General features: G+C 42.0%; 1 protein-coding gene across 1 annotated transcript in view; it reads left to right on the top strand.

Moving 5' to 3' along the window:
- The window catches only part of TEX11 (testis expressed 11), a 391,710-nt gene that overhangs the window by 234,434 nt on the left and 133,737 nt on the right, over positions 1-23,539 (top strand). Inside the window, exons 21-22 of the mRNA XM_075184491.1 lie at positions 11,775-11,815; positions 15,424-15,507. Of these exons, the coding sequence (XP_075040592.1) occupies positions 11,775-11,815; positions 15,424-15,507 (125 nt within the window). The remainder of the gene's footprint in view (positions 1-11,774; positions 11,816-15,423; positions 15,508-23,539) is intronic.

The following is a 23,539-nucleotide window of genomic DNA, read 5'->3' on the forward strand; positions in this document are numbered from 1 at the left end:
CACATCTTTTGATCTTGCTCGAAACTTCAGCCATTGTGGACCGAAATCTTTCATTTAATTTCCCAGGTCTACAAAAATAATATCTCTCCTTCCCCAGATATGACATTACTTCATCTGTATCCTAAACATCTCCAGCGGCATAATCATTATGTCACTAGACATATTCTTATTGCAGCAAGAGCTGCAATAGCCCAGAACTGGAAATCACCTCTAATTCCAACACCCCCTAAAATTATTAACAAGATCTAACATAGCTACAAAATGGAAACTATAGGTTTTAATCTGTTTACAGGGGCTTCCTCCCCGCTTTTTAAGTGGTTTATATGGTATGAGTACTTTACGGATCATAGTTCAATCTTTGATCTGTGAGTACTGTGGAATGGTTTTTGAGTTAAGTTGGGTGCTTGGGCTAGACCCACTGGTACACTTTCTATAACCAGATAGTCTCTTGTTTTGTCTTGTCCCCCCCTCCCCCTCTCTATCCGTCTGTTTTTCTTGTCTGTTCTCTTTGCCGTCTTCGGCTTATGTACACTGGGTCATAAGATGTGTTGTTTTCTGTACCAATATTTTTTCTCATTTTTATTTACTTGTTTTGATTGTTTATCTAAGCAATGTGGATTGTTCAATATAACTGATCTGCTATTGTTAGCTGGAAAAATATAAAGAAAACTCTTCGGGTTTTGTCTTTAATTGAACTGGCGTTTTAAATCCCACAGGAAAAATAGGTAAAAAATGATTTTAACAAACAGCCTTTATTACATATGGCACTGTTGTACTTTTCCTTTATATACATTGTTAAAATTGCACCTATAAATGTGCTTACCCTTAAGATGCAAATGGAATTTAATTGAACCAGGAAACATCCCTTAAATCTAATTCAAATATATTGTCACACGAAATGCAAATCTCTTTCTTGCATGTGCCACCCCCTCGACAACTCTATTTTGATCTGCAAATCAATGCACTTCCCCTAAAAAAGTATTTGCACAAAAATAAGTGCATAATGTCATAAAATATAATTTATGCTGAGGGCTGTGTTTTTGCAGAATTTTAAATTGCAATTAATGAGTGGAGGCGGATTTGGAACAATACTGCAGTACTCTGGCATTTAGTTCCATCCCACCTAGCTCAATTTAGTCCAGCTTGTTGCACACTCTGTTTCCAAGGATATGGCAAGATGGGTTTACTGTTAAACTCTTAAATTAGGGTTTTTAACATGGTGGCCCTATTGATCAGGAAACTCTTTCTACCACTCAAACAACACAGGTTGCTTTATTTCTCTTACTAGCTTTATCCAATCATGATATGGTTTTACCATAGATATTAAATAGTTAAAAACACATTGGGCAAAAATAAATGAAAAACTAACTAGTATTCTGTTAAATAAACAGAAGATCTGGGAATTCACTTAACGTAGAACTATTTCGAATCTACAAACTTTCAAGTGAATATCGTAGATGAAAGAGTCCCCTATATATTTTTTTAAAATACTACTTATTAAAAGCATCAGGAACAATACATAAAAAGGGTTAGAATTGTATAAAAGGAATCACTAGACATAATTGTACAGACAATCCAATTTGTAACAAAAACAAATTATGTAAACATAAACTGGTGATGCAAATTTTATCAGAGAAAAATAGAACGGTGGACAAAAGGTAGGATAAGGTCTGAAATGGGAATCAATAGGAAATAGAGATAACCGTCTGGATTGAAACAATACTATTACCAATTGCTGGATTAGAGAGCAAGCAAAGGTTGATTGTGAAAGGAGGTCCAAGAAGCCTATGTCTTGTGGAAAGATGCAGAGGAGTTAGAATCAGAATGCTCGTATGTCTTCCATTTGATAGGTGTGTCACACTTGCTTGTAGACCAAGATGATGATAGGGGGATTTGGTTCTTTCCATAAGGCTGCTATTTGACAATTTACAGCACTCATGATGTGACAGAGTAGTTTAAGGGAATATTTCGGAAGGTCTGGTATAGGTAAAGGGAGCAGGATATGCTTGGGGTCCTGTGGTATCTGTAAACTGATAATGCCTGAGGCTAAGGAAACTAATTCTTCCCAAAGTAGTTGGAGTTTGGGGCAACTCCACAATATGTGCAGAAAAGACCTCGGTTGACCACAAATCCTCCAACAGGCATCAGGGTAGATGGTATGGAGTGTGTTTTGCTCCAAATAACACTGGTAGACCAATGTGTAGGCTTTAAAGACTCCCTCATGAATATCATCCCACTCCTCCAGATCTAAGGAATCAGGAAAATCAACTTCCCATTTAGTTTGGTAAAAGTCTTTCTCACCATTTGAGATGGGGAGGAGAGCATTATAGAGCATTGAGAGAACACCTTTGGAGGAGTGGCCCAAAAGACAGAGGTTCTCCCTCAGAGAGTGTGGTCTTTTTGAGAGGTGTTCCTTAACAGAATGTAAATTTTTTTGACTCTGCAGATATTGGTGGTGTTACCCTTTTGAAAATTCCCTATGTCTGAAACAGAGAAGAGCCTTGTCCTGGAAAGGTTATTTAAAAGCAAAATGTCTGCTCTAGGCCATGGGGAGGACATGAGTAATGAGAACCCTGGGAGAAAAGCAGAGTTGCCTTAAAAGGGGATAATTGGGGAAAGGAAAGGAGACAAATTAGCCATTTTGTTACAATGAGTTGAGATGGCCAGGGACAGATGAAGCACAAGGTGAACGGGAGCAAGGAGAGGTCTCTGAGCTGGAGGGAGCCAGAGTAGTAAGCATACCAGAACCAACTGTCACTGCCAACTCTATGTCAACCTAAATCTGTTACTTGGCAGAAAATGTCACTGTACACAATGTGCTAACCTGACTGCATATTAAAACTTGTGAAAACTGGGGATGCCCTAGCCACCTGCTGCAGTGGATCTTTTGAAAATATGGGCTTCAATACGCAGTGACTTGTTAGACCAAATGAATTGCATAACCAGATTTTGTAGGAACAAAATAAAGGAGCGAGGGACTCTAATGGGTAGAGCATGAAATAGGTTATATGCCTAACTCAGGAGATAAAGAGGCTTTTCCAGGAGTTTTGGTCATTCTTGATGTGATTGAAGAGTGGAATGGGATTAGCCTGGAAGAGATTTTTGACTTCTTTGGTGAGCATGACCCCAAGGTACTTAATTTGATTGTCTTGCCAATTAAAGTGGAAATTAAGATCAAGAAGCTGTTTTCTATTCGGGGGGTAAAAAAGTTAAGAATTACTAGGATTTGTTTATTTTAAAATTAGTTGGGTGTCACTCACCGGACTGTGAGTGCCATTTCTCCTGTGTTCAGAAACCGTGGCCGTCCGCCATCCTGAGGGTCTGCGCATGTGCAGCCCTTATTAAACCTTCAGTACCTGTTGCTTTTAATTGATTGGATGATCAGGCAACCCTCCCTATTTAAACCACCTGTGATCATTACCTGGTTGCCTGATCTTGGAGTCTCATTCCCCATGAGCCTCTGAAGGTGTTCCTGTGTTTCCTCGTGTATTCAGCTCCTGCTGATTCCGGTCTACTACGTTTGTGGTTTCCAGACCACTTCAACTCTCCTGTGTTCATCGTGCCTGCACTCAGCTGATTCCTATCTGCTACTGCTGCCGGATTCCAGTCCGCCTCAACTCTCTTGTGTTCATCGTGCCTGCACTCAGCTGATTCCTATCTGCTACTGCTGCCGGATTCCAGTCCGCCTCAACTCTCCTGTGTTCATCGTGCCTGCACTCAGCTGATTCCTATCTGCTACTGCTGCCGGATTCCAGTCCGCCTCAACTCTCTTGTGTTCATCGTGCCTGCACTCAGCTGATTCCTATCTGCTACTGCTGCCGGATTCCAGTCCGCCTCAACTCTCCTGTGTTCATCGTGCCTGCACTCAGCTGATTCCTATCTGCTACTGCTGCCGGATTCCAGTCCGCCTCAACTCTCCTGTGTTCATCGTGCCTGCACTCAGCTGATTCCTATCTGCTACTGCTGCCGGATTCCAGTCCGCCTCAACTCTCCTGTGTTCATCGTGCCTGCACTCAGCTGATTCCTATCTGCTACTGCTGCCGGATTCCTGTCCGCCTCAACTCTCCTGTGTTCATCGTGTCAGCTCTCCACTGATTCCTATCTGCTTCTACTACCAGATTCCAGACCGCCTCTACTCTCCCGTGTTCAGCGTGTCTTCCCTCCCCTGCCTCCGCTACTACTGCCGGATACCAGACAGCCTCAACTCTCCCGTGTTCATCATGTTTCCAGTTTTACTTACTACTGCTTCCTGAGTATTGCTCCGTTGATACTGGTTACCTGCCGTGCGCTGCACCAACCTGATTACCACTTCCATCCTCCAGTGGTTTCTCCTCCTGCCGGCGTTCAGCCGTTCAGGTATCCCTGCACGTCTCACTGACAGCCTGCTCTCCTGAACCGCGGTATGCATACCTTCCATTGACTTTGCTTTTGTATTGCATATCCGTCTGGACTGTGTTGTGTTCATCTCCGGAGTCTTCTATCTACTGAAGCTATTGTGACTATTGACTTTGTGTCCTATTACCTGGATCGCTCTAGTGACTTTGTATACTTCAAGCAGCGCTTGTCAATTATTATTGTATTGTGGATATCATTGTGGGATCAAGTTCCGTGTGCCCCGTGTATCCTCTGCATTACATTCATCTCCTCGTGCCCCTCCTCACATATATATAGCAGTGGTACAACTTGCTGACGCAGACCACTGACTCCTGTTTCCCTGTGACACCAGTTTCTAGGATCCTCTCACATAATCAGTGGTACAACTTGCTATACGCAGACCACTGACTTCCCCGTTACCTACTTGCACCTGGAATCCATTCCTTCACTATAGACAGTGGTACAACTTGCTATACGCAGACCACTGACTCTCACTACCTCCTCGCTACTCCTGGACATTCCTCCTCACTATAGCAGTGGTACAACTTGCTGTACGCAGACCACTGACTCTCCTCACGTTTACTTGTCCATCTGGTTCCTCGTGTACATTCATCTACTCATTACCAGTTGCTGCTAGTCATAGACTTTCTTTGAGCATTCTCTCACCATCTGCTGATTCTCCTGTTCCGTTATCACCCTGCTACCAGAGAACCATAGTACCAGCTATATTACTCTGGTAAGTACATCATCTGGTGATATCCTGGGCAAAGACTCCTAGTGCCCGTGACATTGGGACTGTAAAGCTCTGAATTGCAGCTAACAAATTTGGGAGAGTATAAGGGGATTTGTAACAGTGAGGAGAATGTCATCCACGTAAAGGGCAACTTTATGATTAACAGATCACATTAGAGATTCAAGATTCATTCTTATTTTGATGAAAAGGGGTTCAGTAGATAGAGTGACTTAAACTAGAGTCGGGGCACCAACTAGAGTAAAATTTCAAAGTCTAGAACCCAAATAATAATAATACACCAAAAGACTTCTTATACCACATATAAATGTAGGATCAATAGAAGAAGTAAAATCATTTAAATGCAAAACATTTAAATAAAATTAGGTCAACATCACTAGTTACAGTCCGTATCAGCAGCCAGAGAGGCCTTTAGTAGGAAGACATGTCAAGACCTGTGAACCAAGAAATAAAGAACAAAAGACAGCAACAACAAAATTAAAGGGGAGAGAAGGAGTCATAGATCAACTGGGACTTGGTGAAGACCATGATTCAGCTGGAGCCAACCCTTTATTAAAGAGATCTTTTGTCTTCATGGGTGTCCTCAGAAAATAATTTCTGGGGTGTTCAGTTTATCTCCTGATTTTGGAGAGTTTTGGTTATTAAACTTCTCAGGCTATCATCTCCAGACAAACAGGCAGACAGAAAGGGTGAACCAAGTCCTAGAGCTATTCTTGAGAATTTCTAATTCCGAGAATCAAGATAATTGGAGTGAATTACTTGTATAGGCTGAATTGTCCCACAGCAATCATCTACATGAGTCCTCTGTCCTCTGTTCCTCTGTTCTTGCCTCCCTTCTTCACTATTTTTGGTACCCACTTTTAATTACCTGTATCTCCAGAACACTACCATTCTTGTACCCAAATCCACGTTTTTCTTGCATTTGGTCCCAAACGAAGGAAATATTGACAGAAACGCCTCTTCTCTAAAATAGAGCCGCCGACAATATATGACAACCAGTACTGGTACTGCAAGTAGGAGACTGAGTTTGGTTGGTACCTACCTCAGTTTAGAGGGAATAGTGCTGCCATTGGTTAATGTAGCAAAATCTATCAGATGGTTGTAGGAAAAGGAAAGGTACTGTATAACTCATGCCTTAATGCAAGTGATAGTACTGAGTTCATAATTTAGTGGGTCCCAGGGGTCCTAGATTTTAAATTAGTTGTGGCTCTACAGTATTTCTGGATTTTCATCAAAATGACAACTAGTCCTTACAAATAGGCATAAAAAGAGAATTGCATATATTTTACACATTTCTAGTAGATACTATTACAGAATAAAGAAGCATTGTATGGAAATGGATTTCTAGAGAAAGAAAAAAATGAATCTTTGATATGGCGCCTAAAAATAGTAAATACAAACAATATAGCCTAATGGTCAAGCAGCTGCAATAATAAAGGTGGTTGCAAAACCCCTATAAACAGTTCCTGCACAGTTCCTCACTGAGTGTCGGGCGTGACTTGATGATGTCACTACTCTGCTCCCCCCACCAACGAACTACCAAGGCCCCGAACACCCCCCCTCCCCCCCCACAAAAGAAAAAAAAAGGAAAGGAAAAAAAATAATTTGAAAAAATAAAGCAAAAGCGGGTAATTAGTACCCGCCCCCCTCACCAGGGGGCCCTACCGCCGGGCCTCCTGGTACCCCCCTGATGGCGGCCCTGCACATATACATGATTGCACCTTTGATATTGTTATGGATGCCTTATACTGGTTATTTCTATGTGTTAATATTGCTTTTAATATGGTTTAATGACATTAATAAATTAAATTTTTTATGGTGATTCGTGACTAAGTCATATGATCTATGTTTCATGATTAGCCGGCTGGGTTTTTAGCGCTGCAATTTGTTTATACTATATCAGATTGTATGGAAATGCTTAAATTCTTAAATTGCTATACTGATTATTCATGATCAGTAAAAAAAAAATTAAGGCCAACCTGATCCACCAAGTCGAGATTTAGCAATATGACATTTTTTGCCAGCAACTTCTATTATACTTTAAGAGTCTACTAATATTGACCCCCTTAATGATATCAACAATAAGTGTTTTAATTTATGATATGACAGTCTATTGAGAGAAGCAGATTTTATAGTTTTCATACACGAAAAGACACATTCTGCATCAGCTGAGCTGATAAGTATTACCTCAGCAATATAGGCTAACTGTCACGGGCACTAGGAGTTCTGCTCAGGATTCACCAGTTGATAATGCTTACCAGAGGGGCGGGGTTTACACAGCGGTCCTCTGGCAGTAGGGTGAAAAGTAGGAACGTATATAACAGCAGATGGAGAGAGAGAGTGGACGTGAACAGGTGAAGGAGAATAACGGGAGAGTCAGTGGTCTGCAGATAGCAAGTTGTACCACTGCTGTGAAAGGAAGACTTGTCCAGGTGCAGGTAGGTAGCGGGAGAGTCAGTGGTCTGCGTATAGCAAGTTGTACCACTGCTGTGATGAGAAGACTTGTCCAGCTGCAGGTAGGTAGCGGGAGAGTCAGTGGTCTGCGTATAGCAAGTTGTACCACTGCTGTGATGAGAAGACTTGTCCAGCTGCAGGTAGGAAGTGGGAGAGTCAGTGGTCTGCGTATAGCAAGTTGTACCACTGCTGTGAAAGGAAGACTTGTCCAGGTGCAGGTAGGTAGCGGGAGAGTCAGTGGTCTGCGTATAGCAAGTTGTACCACTGCTGTGATGAGAAGACTTGTCCAGCTGCAGGTAGGTAGCGGGAGAGTCAGTGGTCTGCGTATAGCAAGTTGTACCACTGCTGTGATGAGAAGACTTGTCCAGCTGCAGGTAGGAAGCGGGAGAGTCAGTGGTCTGCGTATAGCAAGTTGTACCACTGCTGTGAAAGGAAGACTTGTCCAGGTGCAGGTAGGTAGCGGGAGAGTCAGTGGTCTGCGTATAGCAAGTTGTACCACTGCTGTGATGAGAAGACTTGTCCAGCTGCAGGTAGGTAGCAGGAGAGTCAGTGGTCTGCGTATAGCAAGTTGTACCACTGCTGTGAAGGGAAGACTTGTCCAGGTGTAGGTAGGTAGCGGGAGAGTCAGTGGTCTGCGTATAGCAAGTTGTACCACTGCTGTGATGAGGTGAGGACTTGTCCAGGTGCGGATAAGTGGAGGAGTGATAAGAGTCTATAACTGTATAAATACAATTGGAGAGCAGAGGATCTAGTCCCAAACAGATATGCAGCGTCACAGCTAATAGTCTATAGCGAGTATGTATACCGCTGCTGAGTAGAGAGGCTTGTCCAAAGCGGATATGCAGGATAACAACTGATAGTCAATAACAAGTATGCATATCGCTGTTGAGTAGAGAAGCTTGTTCAAACAGATATGCAGCGTAACGGCTAATAGTCTATAGCGGGTATGGATACCGCTGCTGAGTAGAGAAGCTTGTCCAAAGCGGATATGCAGGATAACAGTTGATAGTCAATAACAAGTATGCATACCGCTGCTGAGTAGAGAAGCTTGTCCAACAAGGATATGCAGGCACAGCAGGAGAGCTGAGAGACTGTAGCGGGTATGGGAACCGCAGGTGAGCAGAGCAGGTAATCCAGCAGACAGCTGAAGACACGAGCAGGACACAGGAGTCAGTAGCGGGTATGGGAACCGCCGATGAGCAGAGCAGGTAATCCAGCAGACAGCTGAAGACACGAGCAGGACACAGGAGTCAGTAGCGGGTATGGGAACCGCCGATGAGCAGAGCAGGTAATCCAGCAGGAAACTGAAGATACGAGCAGGACACAGGAGACACCTTCAGAGACTCACGGGGCATGAGACTCACAGGGAATGAGACTCACAGGGAATGAGACTCAAGATCAGGCAACGATACCATGACCACAGGTGCCTTAAATAGGGAGAGGTGATTGATCCACCAATTAGGTTAAAAGCAAGGTCATAAGAGTTCATGGATGCTGCGCATGTGCAGTTCATCAAGATGGCGGACGGCCGCGGCTCAGGACAGGCGCCGGCAAGAAGAATAGAGAACCACGCACCAGCGCAGAGGCACTCACGGTCCGGTGAGTGACACTAACATTACAAAGCTGGTAATTCCTTCTTTATATTCTGATATCAAGATGTTAGTAAATTATTTCATATTCTTTCCCCAAAAGTTCAAAAGATGTGTTTAAATTGCAAGAAGCTGCCCCGCAAATCTTGTTCATTAATTATGGATATTGTACCAGAAGGAAAGTGATGAATTAAAGCTACCAGATTTTTATTTCTATAGTTTTTTAAGTCAGCAGTTAAAGAAAGATTTATGAGGACATTAAAAGATTTAAATACATGAAAGGTTTCCTCTGGGAAACGTTTCATAAGTTTTCAAATACAGCGTCAAAAAACTGATGATTTTTATCAGTTGAGAGTCTTTATGAAAATGAAACACCTCAGAAGGTGAATTTGTCACAGAGATCATCATTGTTTACATTTACACAATCTTTGTGATATTTTACTTCATTCCCCCCTTTCAATTTTAAAATTCTTTATTATTTCTATACAATTTTTTACAATTGGTTTAACTCTTGAAAATAAAATATTGTTGAAACATATTATTAAGCTTCTTCATGGGTACTAAAATATTCAAAATGACAGAAAGAAAAGCAATAGCCCTTTTGCTTTAGCTTCATTTACATCCCTGTTGTTATCTGTAGTGTCTTCTAAGGCTTCAATTATTGTTGGATAGCTACTAAAATATCTGACTGTTTTTTGATGTAGCACACAAATATCAACTTTAAATTTCAGTGTACAAATAAGCTATCAAGTATTTGTGTGCTACATGAAAAAAACAGTCAGTATTTAACTTATGTGCAAAACAGAACACTAATTTGCACCCCTTGCATTGTAACATGGTTTTGTACATGAGACTGAAATAAGAAGTTTCTTAAGCTAAGATCCTTAATGAATCAGGCCCTAAATCCTGATCATCACATGAAAAATGCATGTCACAGCATGTGCCCTGCTCAAAAGTGGAGACACATGGGCATTGCTCATCTAAAATCACTTAGAAAAGACAGAGACACTAGTGAAATGTGTTAAAAAAGAATATTATTCCACAATCCACACTTCCCTGTTGGCTTCACATATACCAATGTATATTATGATGAAATAAAGGGATCTAGCAGTGTCAGACAAGGCTATGCAAGACCCATGTGCCTTTCCAGTTATAAAGGCCTTGTTATGCCTTCAGCATTGTTGTTTTACCTATACAATAGTTTCTGTGTAAACTCTATCTAGTGGCCAGCCTAGTATCAGCTTAAACTGAACATTAACGTAGTTAGTTCTCAAGGCACATTGGGTAAATGACAGAGGGTCACCATTTTAGATCGTGCGGGTCTGAGTCATTAAGGAAAGTAAGGCAAAAAAAGAAATAAATATTCTCCGGGACAAACCATGTTACAAAACAGAACACTAATTTGCACCTCTTGCATTGTAACATGGTTTTGTCCAAGAGACTTAAAAAAGAAGTTTCTTAAGTTAAGGGGCCTGATTCATTAAGGATCTTAACTTGAGAAACTTCTTATTTCAGTCTCCTGGACAAAACCATGTTACAATGCAAGGGTTGCAAATTAGTATTCTGTTTTGCACACAAGTTAAATACTGACTGTTTTTTCATGTAGCACACAAATACTTTATAGCTTATTTGTACACTGAAATTTAAAGTTGATATTTGTGTGCTGCTACATGAAAAAACGGTCAGTATTTAACTTATGTGCAAAACAGAATACTAATTTGCACCCCTTGCATTGTAACATGGTTTTGTCCAGGAGACTGAAATAAGAAGTTTCTCAAGTTAAGATCCTTAATGAATCAGGCCCAAGAGCCTTAATGAATCAGGCACTTATTTTTTTTCAGTATCTCAAGTCCAGCTCAATACATTAAATGCATGCAGACTTTGTTTGTGCTGAGCAAGATTTAATTAATAATTAAGTCCTGCAGAGTGTCATAGTCCCTAAATATTCCACTACCAGCTCCCACTATCATGGCCATTTGTTCCCAGAACTGTTGGCTAATAGAGATAGTTTTCCTTTCCTGTCCTGAAATTTGATTATCTTCCTAAAGTAGATCACTTCAAGTCAATAATATCTAAGGAACGTAACTGTATTGGCGCCAGTACACTTTTATTGTTCACCAAGAAGGAGGTATGTATTCTACAAAAGTCACATCAAAGGGTCAGAATTATACAGTAGCCACCAGAGAATTGAGCCTGTACTACCAACATTAAAAGGGTCTATATTGTACATTGCTTATCAAGAATGTGTTCTGTTGTAATTTAGCTACCATGAAAGTTGGTCAATGTTCTAAACTAGCTACCAAGTAAAAGGTCTATATTTTATACTAGAAATCGAAAAAAAGGCCAGTAGGTCAATGGTTTATAATGTAAAAAAATAAAGTCTCCCAAAGCAAGAGAGATCATGAGATGCTACATTACTGGATTGCTATAAAAATAATTTTACATAGGATAAATTAACCATATTAATAGATATTATATAAGTTAGATGTCCTAGACATCTATTAGCATTAAAATTGTACTTTGATTGTGTGGTTCCATATTATCTTTTCTGTAGGTTTAACTGCATTTGGTTAGCATTTTAACGGCAATTCTTCTTTTTCCTTTAGGGACACTTATATTGAGGTCCTGATTTCTTATTTAAATACAGGTATGGCCAACTTTACATTTATTTATCTCAAACAGTTTATGGCATGAGGTGAAAATGGTTCCATTAAGAAAAAAGGATACTGGTCCTCAATGAATAATACATAAAGTATAATGTAAAAACAAGGACTCAACAGCTTGAGTCGCAAGCTTTAGAAGGTCTAATGCCAGGGACATATCTTTCTTTTCACTGTTATCATGCACCATATTAAGCACCTCCAACATCATATCAGCATTCTCCTTGAGCCAGCAGTGCCTGGCACATTATGGACCTCATTAGATTTATCAAATCGAACTAAAGGATGGAAATTTGCACATGGACAAACCATGTTGTGATACAAAGTGTGCAAACGCATTTCGTTTTTCATGCAGAGAAAATACTGCCTGCTTTTACATGTAATACAAACAAATACTGGGCAGCTTTATTTTAATACTGCCTGCTCCTCGCTTAATATTAACACTAAATCTTAGTAAATATTTGAGCATCCGGCTAGAGTTCATTGAACTAGATTGACCTCTGATTATCATTCAAAGTGAGCTGTAAATCAAAAATAGCCACACATTACATTTATAGCTCGTACTCTTAATAAACAATCACCACATAACATTAATAGCATTCCCACACACATACACAAACAACACTGCCTCTTTCCTACACCTCCAAATCTGGGGTCTCACTCTGAGTGAGAGCCTCAATGTAATATTTGTCACTCACCGGACTGTGAGTGCCATTTCTCCTGTGTTCAGGAACCGTGGCCGTCCGCCATCCTGAGGGTCTGCGCATGTGCAGCCCTTATTAAACCTTCAGTACCTGTTACTTTTAATTGATTGGATGATCAGGCAACCCTCCCTATTTAAACCACCTGTGATCATTACCTGGTTGCCTGATCTTGGAGTCTCATTCCCCATGAGCCTCTGAAGGTGTTCCTGTGTTTCCTCGTGTATTCAGCTCCAGCTGATTCCCGTCTACTACGTTTGTGGTTTCCAGACCACTTCAACTCTCCTGTGTTCATCGTGTCTGCACTCAGCTGATTCCTATCTGCTACTGCTGCCGGACTCCTGTCCGCCTCAACTCTCCTGTGTTCATCGTGTCATCTCTCCACTGATTCCTATCTGCTTCTACTACCGGATTCCAGACCGCCTCTACTCTCCCGTGTTCAGCGTGTCTTCCCTCCGCTCCCTCCGCTACTACTGCCAGATACCAGACAGCCTCAACTCTCCCGTGTTCATCATGTTTCCAGTTTTACTTACTACTGCTTCCTGAGTATTGCTCTGTTGATACTGGTTACCTGCCGTGCGCTGCACCAACCGGATTACCGCTTCCATCCTCCAGTGGTTTCTCCTCCGGCCGGCGTTCAGCCGTTCAGGTATCCCTGCACGTCTCACTGACAGCCTGCTCTCCTGAACCGCGGTATGCATAACTTCCATTGACTTTGCTTTTGTATTGCATATCCGTCTGGACTGTGTTGTGTTCATCTCCGGAGTCTTCTATCTACTGAAGCTATTGTGACTATTGACTTTGTGTCCTATTACCTGGATCGCTCTAGTGACTTTGTATACTTCAAGCAGCGCTTGTCAGTTATTATTGTATTGTGGATATCATCATGGGATCAAGTTCCGTGTGCCCCGTGTATCCTCTGCATTACATTCATCTCCTCGTGTCCCTCCTCACATATATATAGCAGTGGTACAACTTGCTGACGCAGACCACTGACTCCTGTTTCCCTGTGACACCAGTTTCTAGAATCCATTCCTTCACTATAGACAGTGGTACAACTTGCTATACGCAGACCACTGACTTCCCCGTTACCTACTTGCACCTGGAATCCATTCCTTCACTATAGACAGTGGTACAACTTGCTATACGCAGACCACTGACTCTCACTACCTCCTCGCTACTCCTGGACATTCCTCCTCACTACAGCAGTGGTACAACTTGCTGTACGCAGACCACTGACTCTCCTCACGTTTACTTGTCCATCTGGTTCCTCGTGTACATTCATCTACTCATTACCAGTTGCTGCTAGTCATAGACTTTCTTTGAGCATTCTCTCACCATCTGCTGATTCTCCTGTTCCGTTGTCACCCTGCTACCAGAGAACCATAGTACCAGCTATATTACTCTGGAAAGTACATCATCTGGTGATATCCTGGGCAAAGACTCCTAGTGCCCGTGACAATATTAAAAATATAAAATCCCATTGACTAGTCGGCCCCCAGGAGCCACCTAGGGCCTATATTTTATTTACAGACTTTTTATCTTGCAATGAAACTTTTAGAACTATAACATGTTTACAGTTGATAACATAACCAATAGACCTTAGTCTTAACCTTAACTCCTAAGTAATATAATAAAAGACACCAAACAGATTTGTTGGCAAATAACTATTTATTTAAATAAAACCGTAGTTGGTGGTGGCAGAACACACTGTACTCGACCTTGTCCATCCTTAAGCGCACTCTGTTTTTTAAACTTAATGGGACATCCGTCCCCAAGCATCCTGGAACCTGCACCCCTCTAGGCTAATCATAATGCACTGCAAGTCAGCTCAAATGAGTTGTACTTGCACCGAACCTAAGCCGACTCTTCAAAGGGCTCGGTTTCCAAACGCTTGACTACCACGAATGTGTGCTTTAGCCACTTTGCTTATCCTGTACAGTGTTCACCTGCCACTTTAAAGGCTGCATCAGCCGCTGAACAGCAGACCATGCCGCTTTCCCGCTCACCAAGTGCCTCCTGTTACCTCCGGATTTGAATTACAACACTTGTACCATACTCCATCGACATGTGGTGCCAAGTACATCCAGAGCTGAACTACAGCCCGTACCTACCACGGTGTTCAACACCCGTACCATACCAAGGCCCATAGACATGTGGTGCCAAGCACCTTCCACGGCCTTCCTCCACGAGGCAACAGGTACATCCAGAGCTGAACCACAGCCTGTACCATGCAACGGTCCTCGAACATGTGGCATCAAGTACATCCAGAGCTGAACCACAGCCCATACTATGTCACGGTTTGCTTTCTTTGCTGGCCCATTATACCTCTGGGGCTAAACCATAACACCCGTACCACACCATGGCCATATCTCCTTGTTGGCCCAACATACCTCCAAGGCTGAACCACAGCACTTGTACCACACCATGGCTGACACTTCCTGCTGGACCAACATACCTCCAGGATTGGACCACAACACCCTTACAATGCCACGAGCCTGTGCTCCAACTGGCTCTTCGTTCCTCCGGCCTGCACCCACACTCCACTGACAGAACTGGCCCATGCATCCTGTGGCCATTTGTACCGAAGCATGAAAACCTGAACTTCGAGCAGGCAGTGAACCCTTGAACCAGGACTCAGGAAGGGGAGGGATGGATAGCTGTCCTGGGCTAAGAGAGTGAGCTAACTCTACCCCACTCCTTTTAAACTGATCGCTTGTCCCTGCCCCTTCATGACACTTGTTTGTACATTACCACACCTACTCACTTTGTTAACCCTTAGTAATCCAAAATTGGTTATGTAGACAAACCACAGCTTTTAGTTTCCCTCGGGTTTAATCCATCCCTCCGTTCTAATTATTACAGTTGCCTATTGTACATTTGTCTTTCCTTAGCTCACAAGAAGCTTGCAGAGCCTCTGATGTGGAATGGAAGACATGATAAACGAATCAATGAGGCTCATTGGTTCAGGAAAATTGGTAAGATATTTGTAATGCAAAAAAATGGTGTTAGTGTACAAGGACTCATTGTACATGTCATCGAAATCAAACATTTGGAATGGAAAGTTTCACTCATTTGTACACGGAAATGAATGGAATAGAAACTTCTATGTGGCAAGTGCCCAATTTTACTTAACCTGATTAGCTACAAAATGGACTTGTCACAAGTGTTGAAAACGGGGCAGAACATCAGAACAAATGTTTGTTGCAACAACTGCATATGTGGTAGATTGTTCTAATATCATTTTGTCTATGTTTTCTACACGTCAAGAGAGAATTAAACAAATTACATTAAACATGTACAATAAGCATAAAGAGTTGCACACATTGGAAGTCATTTACATATCACAGTTGAGGCGCTTTGTTCCCAGAGAAGTGAGGTGTGCCTGGGTTTGCAGAGAGATAGAAAGTTCAGTTAAGGTACACCGTGCAAAAGCTTAAATGTTGCATGAAAATCCAACCTCCTTCCAGTGACGGACAGGGGCAACAAGGGACCATAAAATATTGCATGCATATCATCGCTCTGGGTTGGTGCACCACTGAGTGGGTGGGGCTAGCTCCCAGAGGGGTTGTGGCCAGCCACCAGAGAGACTAGACTAGCCACTAGAGACAGCACTGATTATTATAACTGCTGTTAATCCATAAATATTAGTTTACATCAATACAGACTGGACACTGCATATAAAAATAGTATCAATCGAATTAGTGAGGAGTAAATTATGTGAATATACTGCATGTTGCATCATGGAGAAGAAATAACAGGAATGTATTGCAAATAAGACAAATCAGTAATTATACTTTATTGCATAATAATTTGCCTAGTACTACTGATAAATGTAAAAACACAGCAAGCATCCTAGTGACTTCCATAAGATACAGAGGGTATCTTATTGACTGACATACAACACAGAGAGCATCCTAGTTACCATCATACAATAAAGAGAGCATCCTATTGACCAATAAACAATGCAAAGAGCATCCCAGTTACCACCATACAATATAGACAACATTCAAGAGACTTATACACAATATAGAGAGCATTCCAGTGACTGCCATACAATACAGAGAGCATCTAATTGACCACAATACAATGCAAAGAGAATCCAAGTGCCGGCCATATAATGCAGAGACCAGTGCACATTCACATATGCATTGTTAAAGATAAATTAAAATAGTCAAATCAATCAATCTGAATTGCTCATAAATTGTTTTCACTGTGTGCGATACTGTTACGAGATGCAGCGGTATGCCGCATCCTGGCGTAAGGTAGCAGCCGAGCGCATACATTAGTTTCAATGCACTGTTATATTTTTGGAGGTTGTAGGGAAATCCTCCAACTCCAGGGGGAGCTCTCGCATGATTCTATTTGTCATTCATACATGTTCCTGGTTGTGATATGACCTATGCTAGTTCCCAGCTAGTAATTAATCAGCAGCCTCCTGAGGCTAATTATCAGCCCTGCCCTCCTCCTTTCTGATTTGACCATCATAGTATTTAAGGCAGTGAGGACTGGGCCTCACTGACGGTTATAGTTCCTTTTTCAGTGCTCTAGCCTGCTCTCTGCACCTGCTTGCTCTTGTATCTGTTTATTGTTGCTGACCCTTGCCTGGATACCTGACTACGTTTGACTGCCTGTGCCCCTTGATTTATTGCCTGGACTCTTACGCTGCTGTTTTGCCTGTGACCTCTGACCTCGGCTTGTCTACTGGATACTCTGTCTGCTGCCGGCCCTTGCCTGGACTTCCCTCTGCTGTTTGCTCCTATACTCTATCGCTGGGTTCTCCCCAGTCAATGCACAACTCACGACCCTCTGTTGTCTGCGGCCAAGTCTGTCCCCACCACTAGGGGCTCCAGTGAACACCAGACTTCAGAGCAGACTCTGGGTTTTGATGTACTGGCTGGAGGGGTTCCTAACAGATACGTTCGCATTTAAATCAGACTAGTGATTGCATGTCACCACAAAAGTGGTCGAATGTAATTGCTATGTAGTGGTGAGTTGTAATCACATCGCTTGTTGTATTAGTATCACTGTTCCATCATATTCCCATAGAAACTCATTTTACAATAGGATATGTGTAGGCATTGCGAAAGGTGGGGCTTCCATTCATCAAAGAGGTCTGAGGACAAAGAGAGTTGCTCTCCCATTCAAGGAGTTTTTTACGCAAAAACAATCAAAACCAATGCAATACTAACTTTGGACATTAGATATACTTAAGCTGTACCAATATTAATTTACTGAGTCTTTGTCCAGATTCAACATTACCTTGGGATGTCAAACATTGTTTATTGCCTCTCATTATTCTACATCCAACATTGCATTGGTTAGTATACAAAGGTAATTATTTATGTCTGTGCTAAAGTTCTTACCCTAAATGCAACATTGTAGAGATGATCTAAGTACCTGAAACAGGTAGGATACCTTATATTGATGATGAAAATTCTGACATCAGATACCCCGACATGATGACACCAAACATCTAATCCCTGACTGAGTGCTAATAGTGACAGCTTTAAAAACAGACTTGAACCAGTTGCGATGAATGAAAAACCCGGCAGGCTCCAAAGAAGTCAATTTGCAGAGCCACACTATGATTCATGTAGTTAAGCGATGTCAGAATTTCCATCATCGATATAATGACTACAACTACCTGAAACCTGATGTTGTCAGTAATGAAAATATTGTACTACTCTGACCCATTGGAAGGCAGAGTATTCAAGAAAAACTCCTGTGCTAGAGTAGCTGCGTTTGCTAGTCATGGAGATATTTTGTTCTGGTCATTACTCCATTTTTTTCTGCATCTTATTATTGTAAAATCTGTTTGTTTTGAGTGTGTGATCCCCTCGCATTTTAATAAATAGTTTTTGAGCTTTGAAACCACTGCGATTGAGTCAGGCAATCACTTATTTACCTTAAATAGTATCCTCAGTTCTGCATCTTTTTATGTAAAGTTAAACCTACTCTGCAGAAACATATGCCTGGAAATAGTTTTGAAAGATTGGCAGATATTTATTAGGTGATTATTTACATTTATTAGTTGATTATGTAATTCTAAGGATTGTTGATCTAGTTGCAATAATTATACACTGAGGCTCCCCAAGGGAACCACATAAGGATGTTTTGCCCCGGTGGCCTAAGAAAACTTGTAGCAAATTGGTAGTTGAGAATTGCTGGAAGAAAGACTATTGCAAATATATTTCTGAAATGACTAGCCTCACATGTTGTTGAACTGACTAGCATGCATGGAAATTGTATCATCCCACTGGAAAAAGTCACAACTGTCTTGCTCTGGCTGTCATGAAAATGTATTTGCAGTTGAGCTGTGACTGGCTGAATTTTTTTTTTCTAGAGTCTGTTTTCACAATCCAGAGCAGTAACTAAACCTTTTAGTGCTCTGGACTAGAGACAACACCTTTTTCCCCTATTTTGGTTGGACTGAAAAGCACTTTTGGTGGTGGAACATGATCCACTGTCCTAGATTTGTTAGTATATAGTACAATATGATTTATTTTACTTAGCATAACCTTCCAACCCCAATTTCTGAATTTACATATTATCACGCATCTCACCAGTTTCGCCCCGTGTGGTTCACTGTGTGTGTTGGTTTCCCTTGGTTACCGCTTTCTGCTGTTTAGTCTGGCATTCCTCTATCATTGGCCACCATCTTGCCTAGTGGTCTGCGCATCTGTTTCCCTGGGTACCTTCAAAACCTCTGCTCCGCAGTGATTGGATAATCTGCAGCCAGTTCCCTTTATAAGGGCCCTCCTCCCTTTAATGGGTGTCAGATCATCAGGTCTCTCTACCTGATAGGAAGCGTTTCCTCTGACTCCTGTTGTTCCTGACATTGTGGATGGTGCAGCTTATTGCTACTCAGAATACCTGTGCTGCTTACTGCTTCTCATCAAACTACCCGTGCAGCTCATCACTACTCAGCAACACCTGTGCAGCTCACCACTTCTCAGCATTACCTGTGCTGCTTACTGCTTCTCACAGTACTTATACAGCTCACCACTTCTCAGGCATACCTGTGCTGCTTACTGCTTCCCAGCAGTTACCTGTGCAACTCATTGCTCTCTGCAGCTCATCACTTCACCACCATATTGGCTCAGCTTATCTCTCAGTCAAGACCTGTGGCTTCACTGCAGAGCATCGCTCATCATCGGTTCTGTTCCAGAGTTATACACCTGTGTGGACCTCAGTGTTCCAGCGCTCTGCCATGCATCTCTTCAGCTCTACTATTGTTCTGGCTAACAACTATTCGGTGGTTCTGCACATTCGCTGCTCTGCGCCCCCTTAAGGACATCGACCTGCGGTGGAGAGCAGCCAAGGCCATATTCCCTTGCAGGAATCACTGGTGAACACCTCTCCACCGTTAGACTCCGCACCTCTCTGGGGGTAAGCTGTCACTCTAGCAGCAATCAGGACCATTCCCATAATCCGGCTTTCGTGACACATATCGTATAAAATGGAATGCTAAAATTTCCCTGATTGCATACAGATGTCCACATTGTAAAGATTGAATGTTTGTAGGGTGCACAATCCATTTTTAGGCATGTTACAGTTTTATAGTTCTCATATGTCCACAATGTCTTCACTTATAAATGTAGCATGTGCGGTGGAATAAAGTGCAGAGAATACAGACAAATGCTGTCTCAGGACTCAGCCTCTACTACACTCACCCACAACACTTACCCCTCTCCAAATACACCACCCACTCACTGAAATACCTCTCACGCATTAACAGTGCAGTCTACAGTCATCAACATCATCCATCGCCCACTGAAATACCCAAAATCACCACCACTCTGTGGCACCATCCTTCACCCACTGAAATACCCCGAACTCAACACCCATCCCTGGCACCATACGTCATCCATTGAAATCCCCTTCACCCACCACCACTTCCTGATATTATATCTTATCCACAAAAATACCCTCTTCATAATCTGATCAATAAATGCCAAAACACCAAAAGTCAATGATTTGATTACTACTAAATCTATAGACCATTGCTCGCTTCTAATTCTCCTGGAACCCTCTGCTGCATTTGACACTGTTGATCACTGTTTTCTCATACAAACGCTAGAATGCCTAGGTCTTTAGGACACTGTCCTATCCTGGTTCTCAACCTACCTATCTAATTGGTCCTCTGCTCCTCTCAATCTACACCACTACTCTTGAGCTAATAAGCTCCTTTGGATTTCAGTATCAACTGTATTCGGATGATACCCAAATTTAGCTTCTCTGGATCTCTCACCATCTGGATTATCCAACGTCACTGACTGTCTTTCTGCCATCTGTTTTTGGATATTCTCTTACAAGTGTAAAAAAATTTAAATGGCATATTTCGAAGTTATACCGGAGTTAAACAGGAGGAAACAGAAGAGGAACATTCTGCCTATTACCAGAGCTACACAAGGACAACAGTCAGTGTTCACCGGAAACTCCATATTCTACTCCTGATGTTCCCATCTCTCCCTGGCTACAAGCTTCACACCACAAGAAGACTGTTTTGGAGTCTGCTCTTATTTTCTACTCAGCTCATGAAAGTTTTTATATCTGTCAGTTTATTTTCCCTGCAAAAATCCCTTCTGTTTAATCAGCCTGCTGTACTACTTGCTCAGCCACTCCCTATCCATGCTACAGCAATTTTAGTCCCCTACCTCATCATTGTACTTTCAATTCTACTCAAGACTTTGTGTGTCATTAGAAGCAGGAAGAAATTAAACTGATTTTGAAGCACTCTTCTCTCTCATTACTCTGCAAGAACTAAGCTAACTCCATCACCTGTTCTTTATTACTCTGCATTCAACACTTCCACCCACATCATTACTCCATGCCAGTGGATCCAAAACTGTCTCAGTTCGAGGCACCCTTAGGGTCTCCATAATTTTTTCAAGGCACCCCCAAGCCAAAATAAATACCAAGTTGCACCCGCCTTGCTTACCACCGGCCCTAGCCGCGGCACCCCAGTGAGACTGCTACGGTATCCCAGAGAGCCGCAGCACCCAGTTTGGGAACCACTGCTCCATGCGGTCCAGACATCCATGAATAAACTACATCTACTACAGCCTCACTCTACACTACTTCTCTGATTGCCCATGACATTGCAATTAGGTAATTCTTTTAATTGCCTAATTTTTTGCTATTTTACTCACAAATCCCAATGCTTGCCAAATTATTATTTTTTCTCTCTTTTCATGGCATTATCTTTGGAAAAGGTATGTCACATGTCATAATTCCATCATGTTTGATATTTAAATGTACGGGAGATTATGACTGGTTTATTGAAGGGGGAGTTATGTCGCTGGCATGTATCTGTGAGTAGTTAAGACAGGTCAACACTTAGGAATAGTTTTGAACAGGCCTTGGGTGACACCCAGGGGACATCCCTGCCCCCTATTAGCATTAAGTATGTGATTTGTTGATACATTTGATTAACAAGCTGTGTGTGCTTGTATTTACATTTGTGTAACAGTCTGGAGGTGTGAAGAGGTAACCCTTTGTGTGTTGGTGTGGGTCTTGCTAATCTGTGAATAGCTAGAAGCCTGCATGCCAGTGTGGGACATTGTATTGGGGTCCTATTGCCCGTATTCAATAGGTGGTGGCAAACCTGAAGTGTCTGGGGGTGTGAGAGTGCTGTGTTTGGGGGCAATTCCGTAGGTCTATAACCTGTGTGATAGGTAGAGAGAGACTGCGGGCTGAAATTGTGTGTGACTTCATACAGCGAACACCCCAAAGTCACGGCAGCTGGGAGCGTGTTCTTGACAATCATCTTTCCTATCTTTCTTCCTCCCTGCTTCTATTAGGTGGTGATACATCACCTAATCCAGGTCCCCTACACTTCTCCCACACACTTCTATCCGAATGCAACCAAAATCCAGCAAACCTCAAATGCATCACCTGTCTCCCCTCTCTTCCAAAGTCCTTTAAATGTGCCCTTTGGAATGCACGCTGTGTTTGTAACAAACTTACCTCCGTACACGATCCTCTCAAACAACCTAAATCTTCTGGCAATAACAGAAACATGGCTCACGCAATCAGACACTGCCTCACCTGCAGCCCTTTCACATGGTGGTCTCCATTTCACCCACACCCCCAGACCAGGAGGCAGACAAGGAGGTGGAACTATATAAAAAAATTGGTTTCCCAAAAATAGCGCTCCCTATTGTCTGTCTGCCTCAATACACAAAAATGCCACCAACATTCAACAATATATATATAAACAATGTATGGAAAGGCGCTGACAATAAGATAAACATGTATTCATCACATAATCAAAATCCGATGGGAAAAACATGTACAATGTCCACTTCAGAGTCACTTCTTTATAATTCATATAGTCATGAGTGATTAGGCAATATCCAACATATAGTTTTGAGGATTCCTCCTGTAGTTCTTTTATGTATGTCAAAATAATTTCTCACAGTGTCCCAATGATAGATCGAAAAGCATAAAGAAAAACAAATAGGAGACAAAAAGACATACAAATATCCAGTTAGTGAATGAATCACAAATAGAAGGCTGGTAAATACCCAGAGACACCATTTGAGGAAAGCTGTGTTGTTGATTAAACAGCAATACACCATCACACGTGTAAGGAGATATCAAACAATATAGATCATAATCCTCCAATACACTTACATGCTTATTCATAAGTAGAAATCGCTTTCACAACAGAACTCTCTGTCCGTGTATCACTCTTAATACAGTGGTGAAAAAGAAAACGGAAAGAGATATCTAGTGTATTATCTCAGGGTTTATTATAACAGCAAACAAAATTAAAAGACATTAAGCATAAAATTGAATCAAATCCTATCACCGGATAGTCAAGTTTACTCGTACCGGATAGTAGATTAAAGCCAGCAGTAGGTATTAATTCCCGGGCATAATCAGCTGGGCAATCTCCTTCGTATTCCGAGGCTGAGCTGTGACAGGAACTGCGGTGTTATTCTGACGCGTTTCGACTCCGCCTCTGGAGTCTTTGTCAAAGACTACCTACTGCTGGCTTTA

The sequence above is a fragment of the Mixophyes fleayi genome, chromosome 9 (genome assembly GCF_038048845.1).
Source record: "Mixophyes fleayi isolate aMixFle1 chromosome 9, aMixFle1.hap1, whole genome shotgun sequence".
Taxonomy (NCBI): Eukaryota; Metazoa; Chordata; class Amphibia; order Anura; family Limnodynastidae; genus Mixophyes; species Mixophyes fleayi.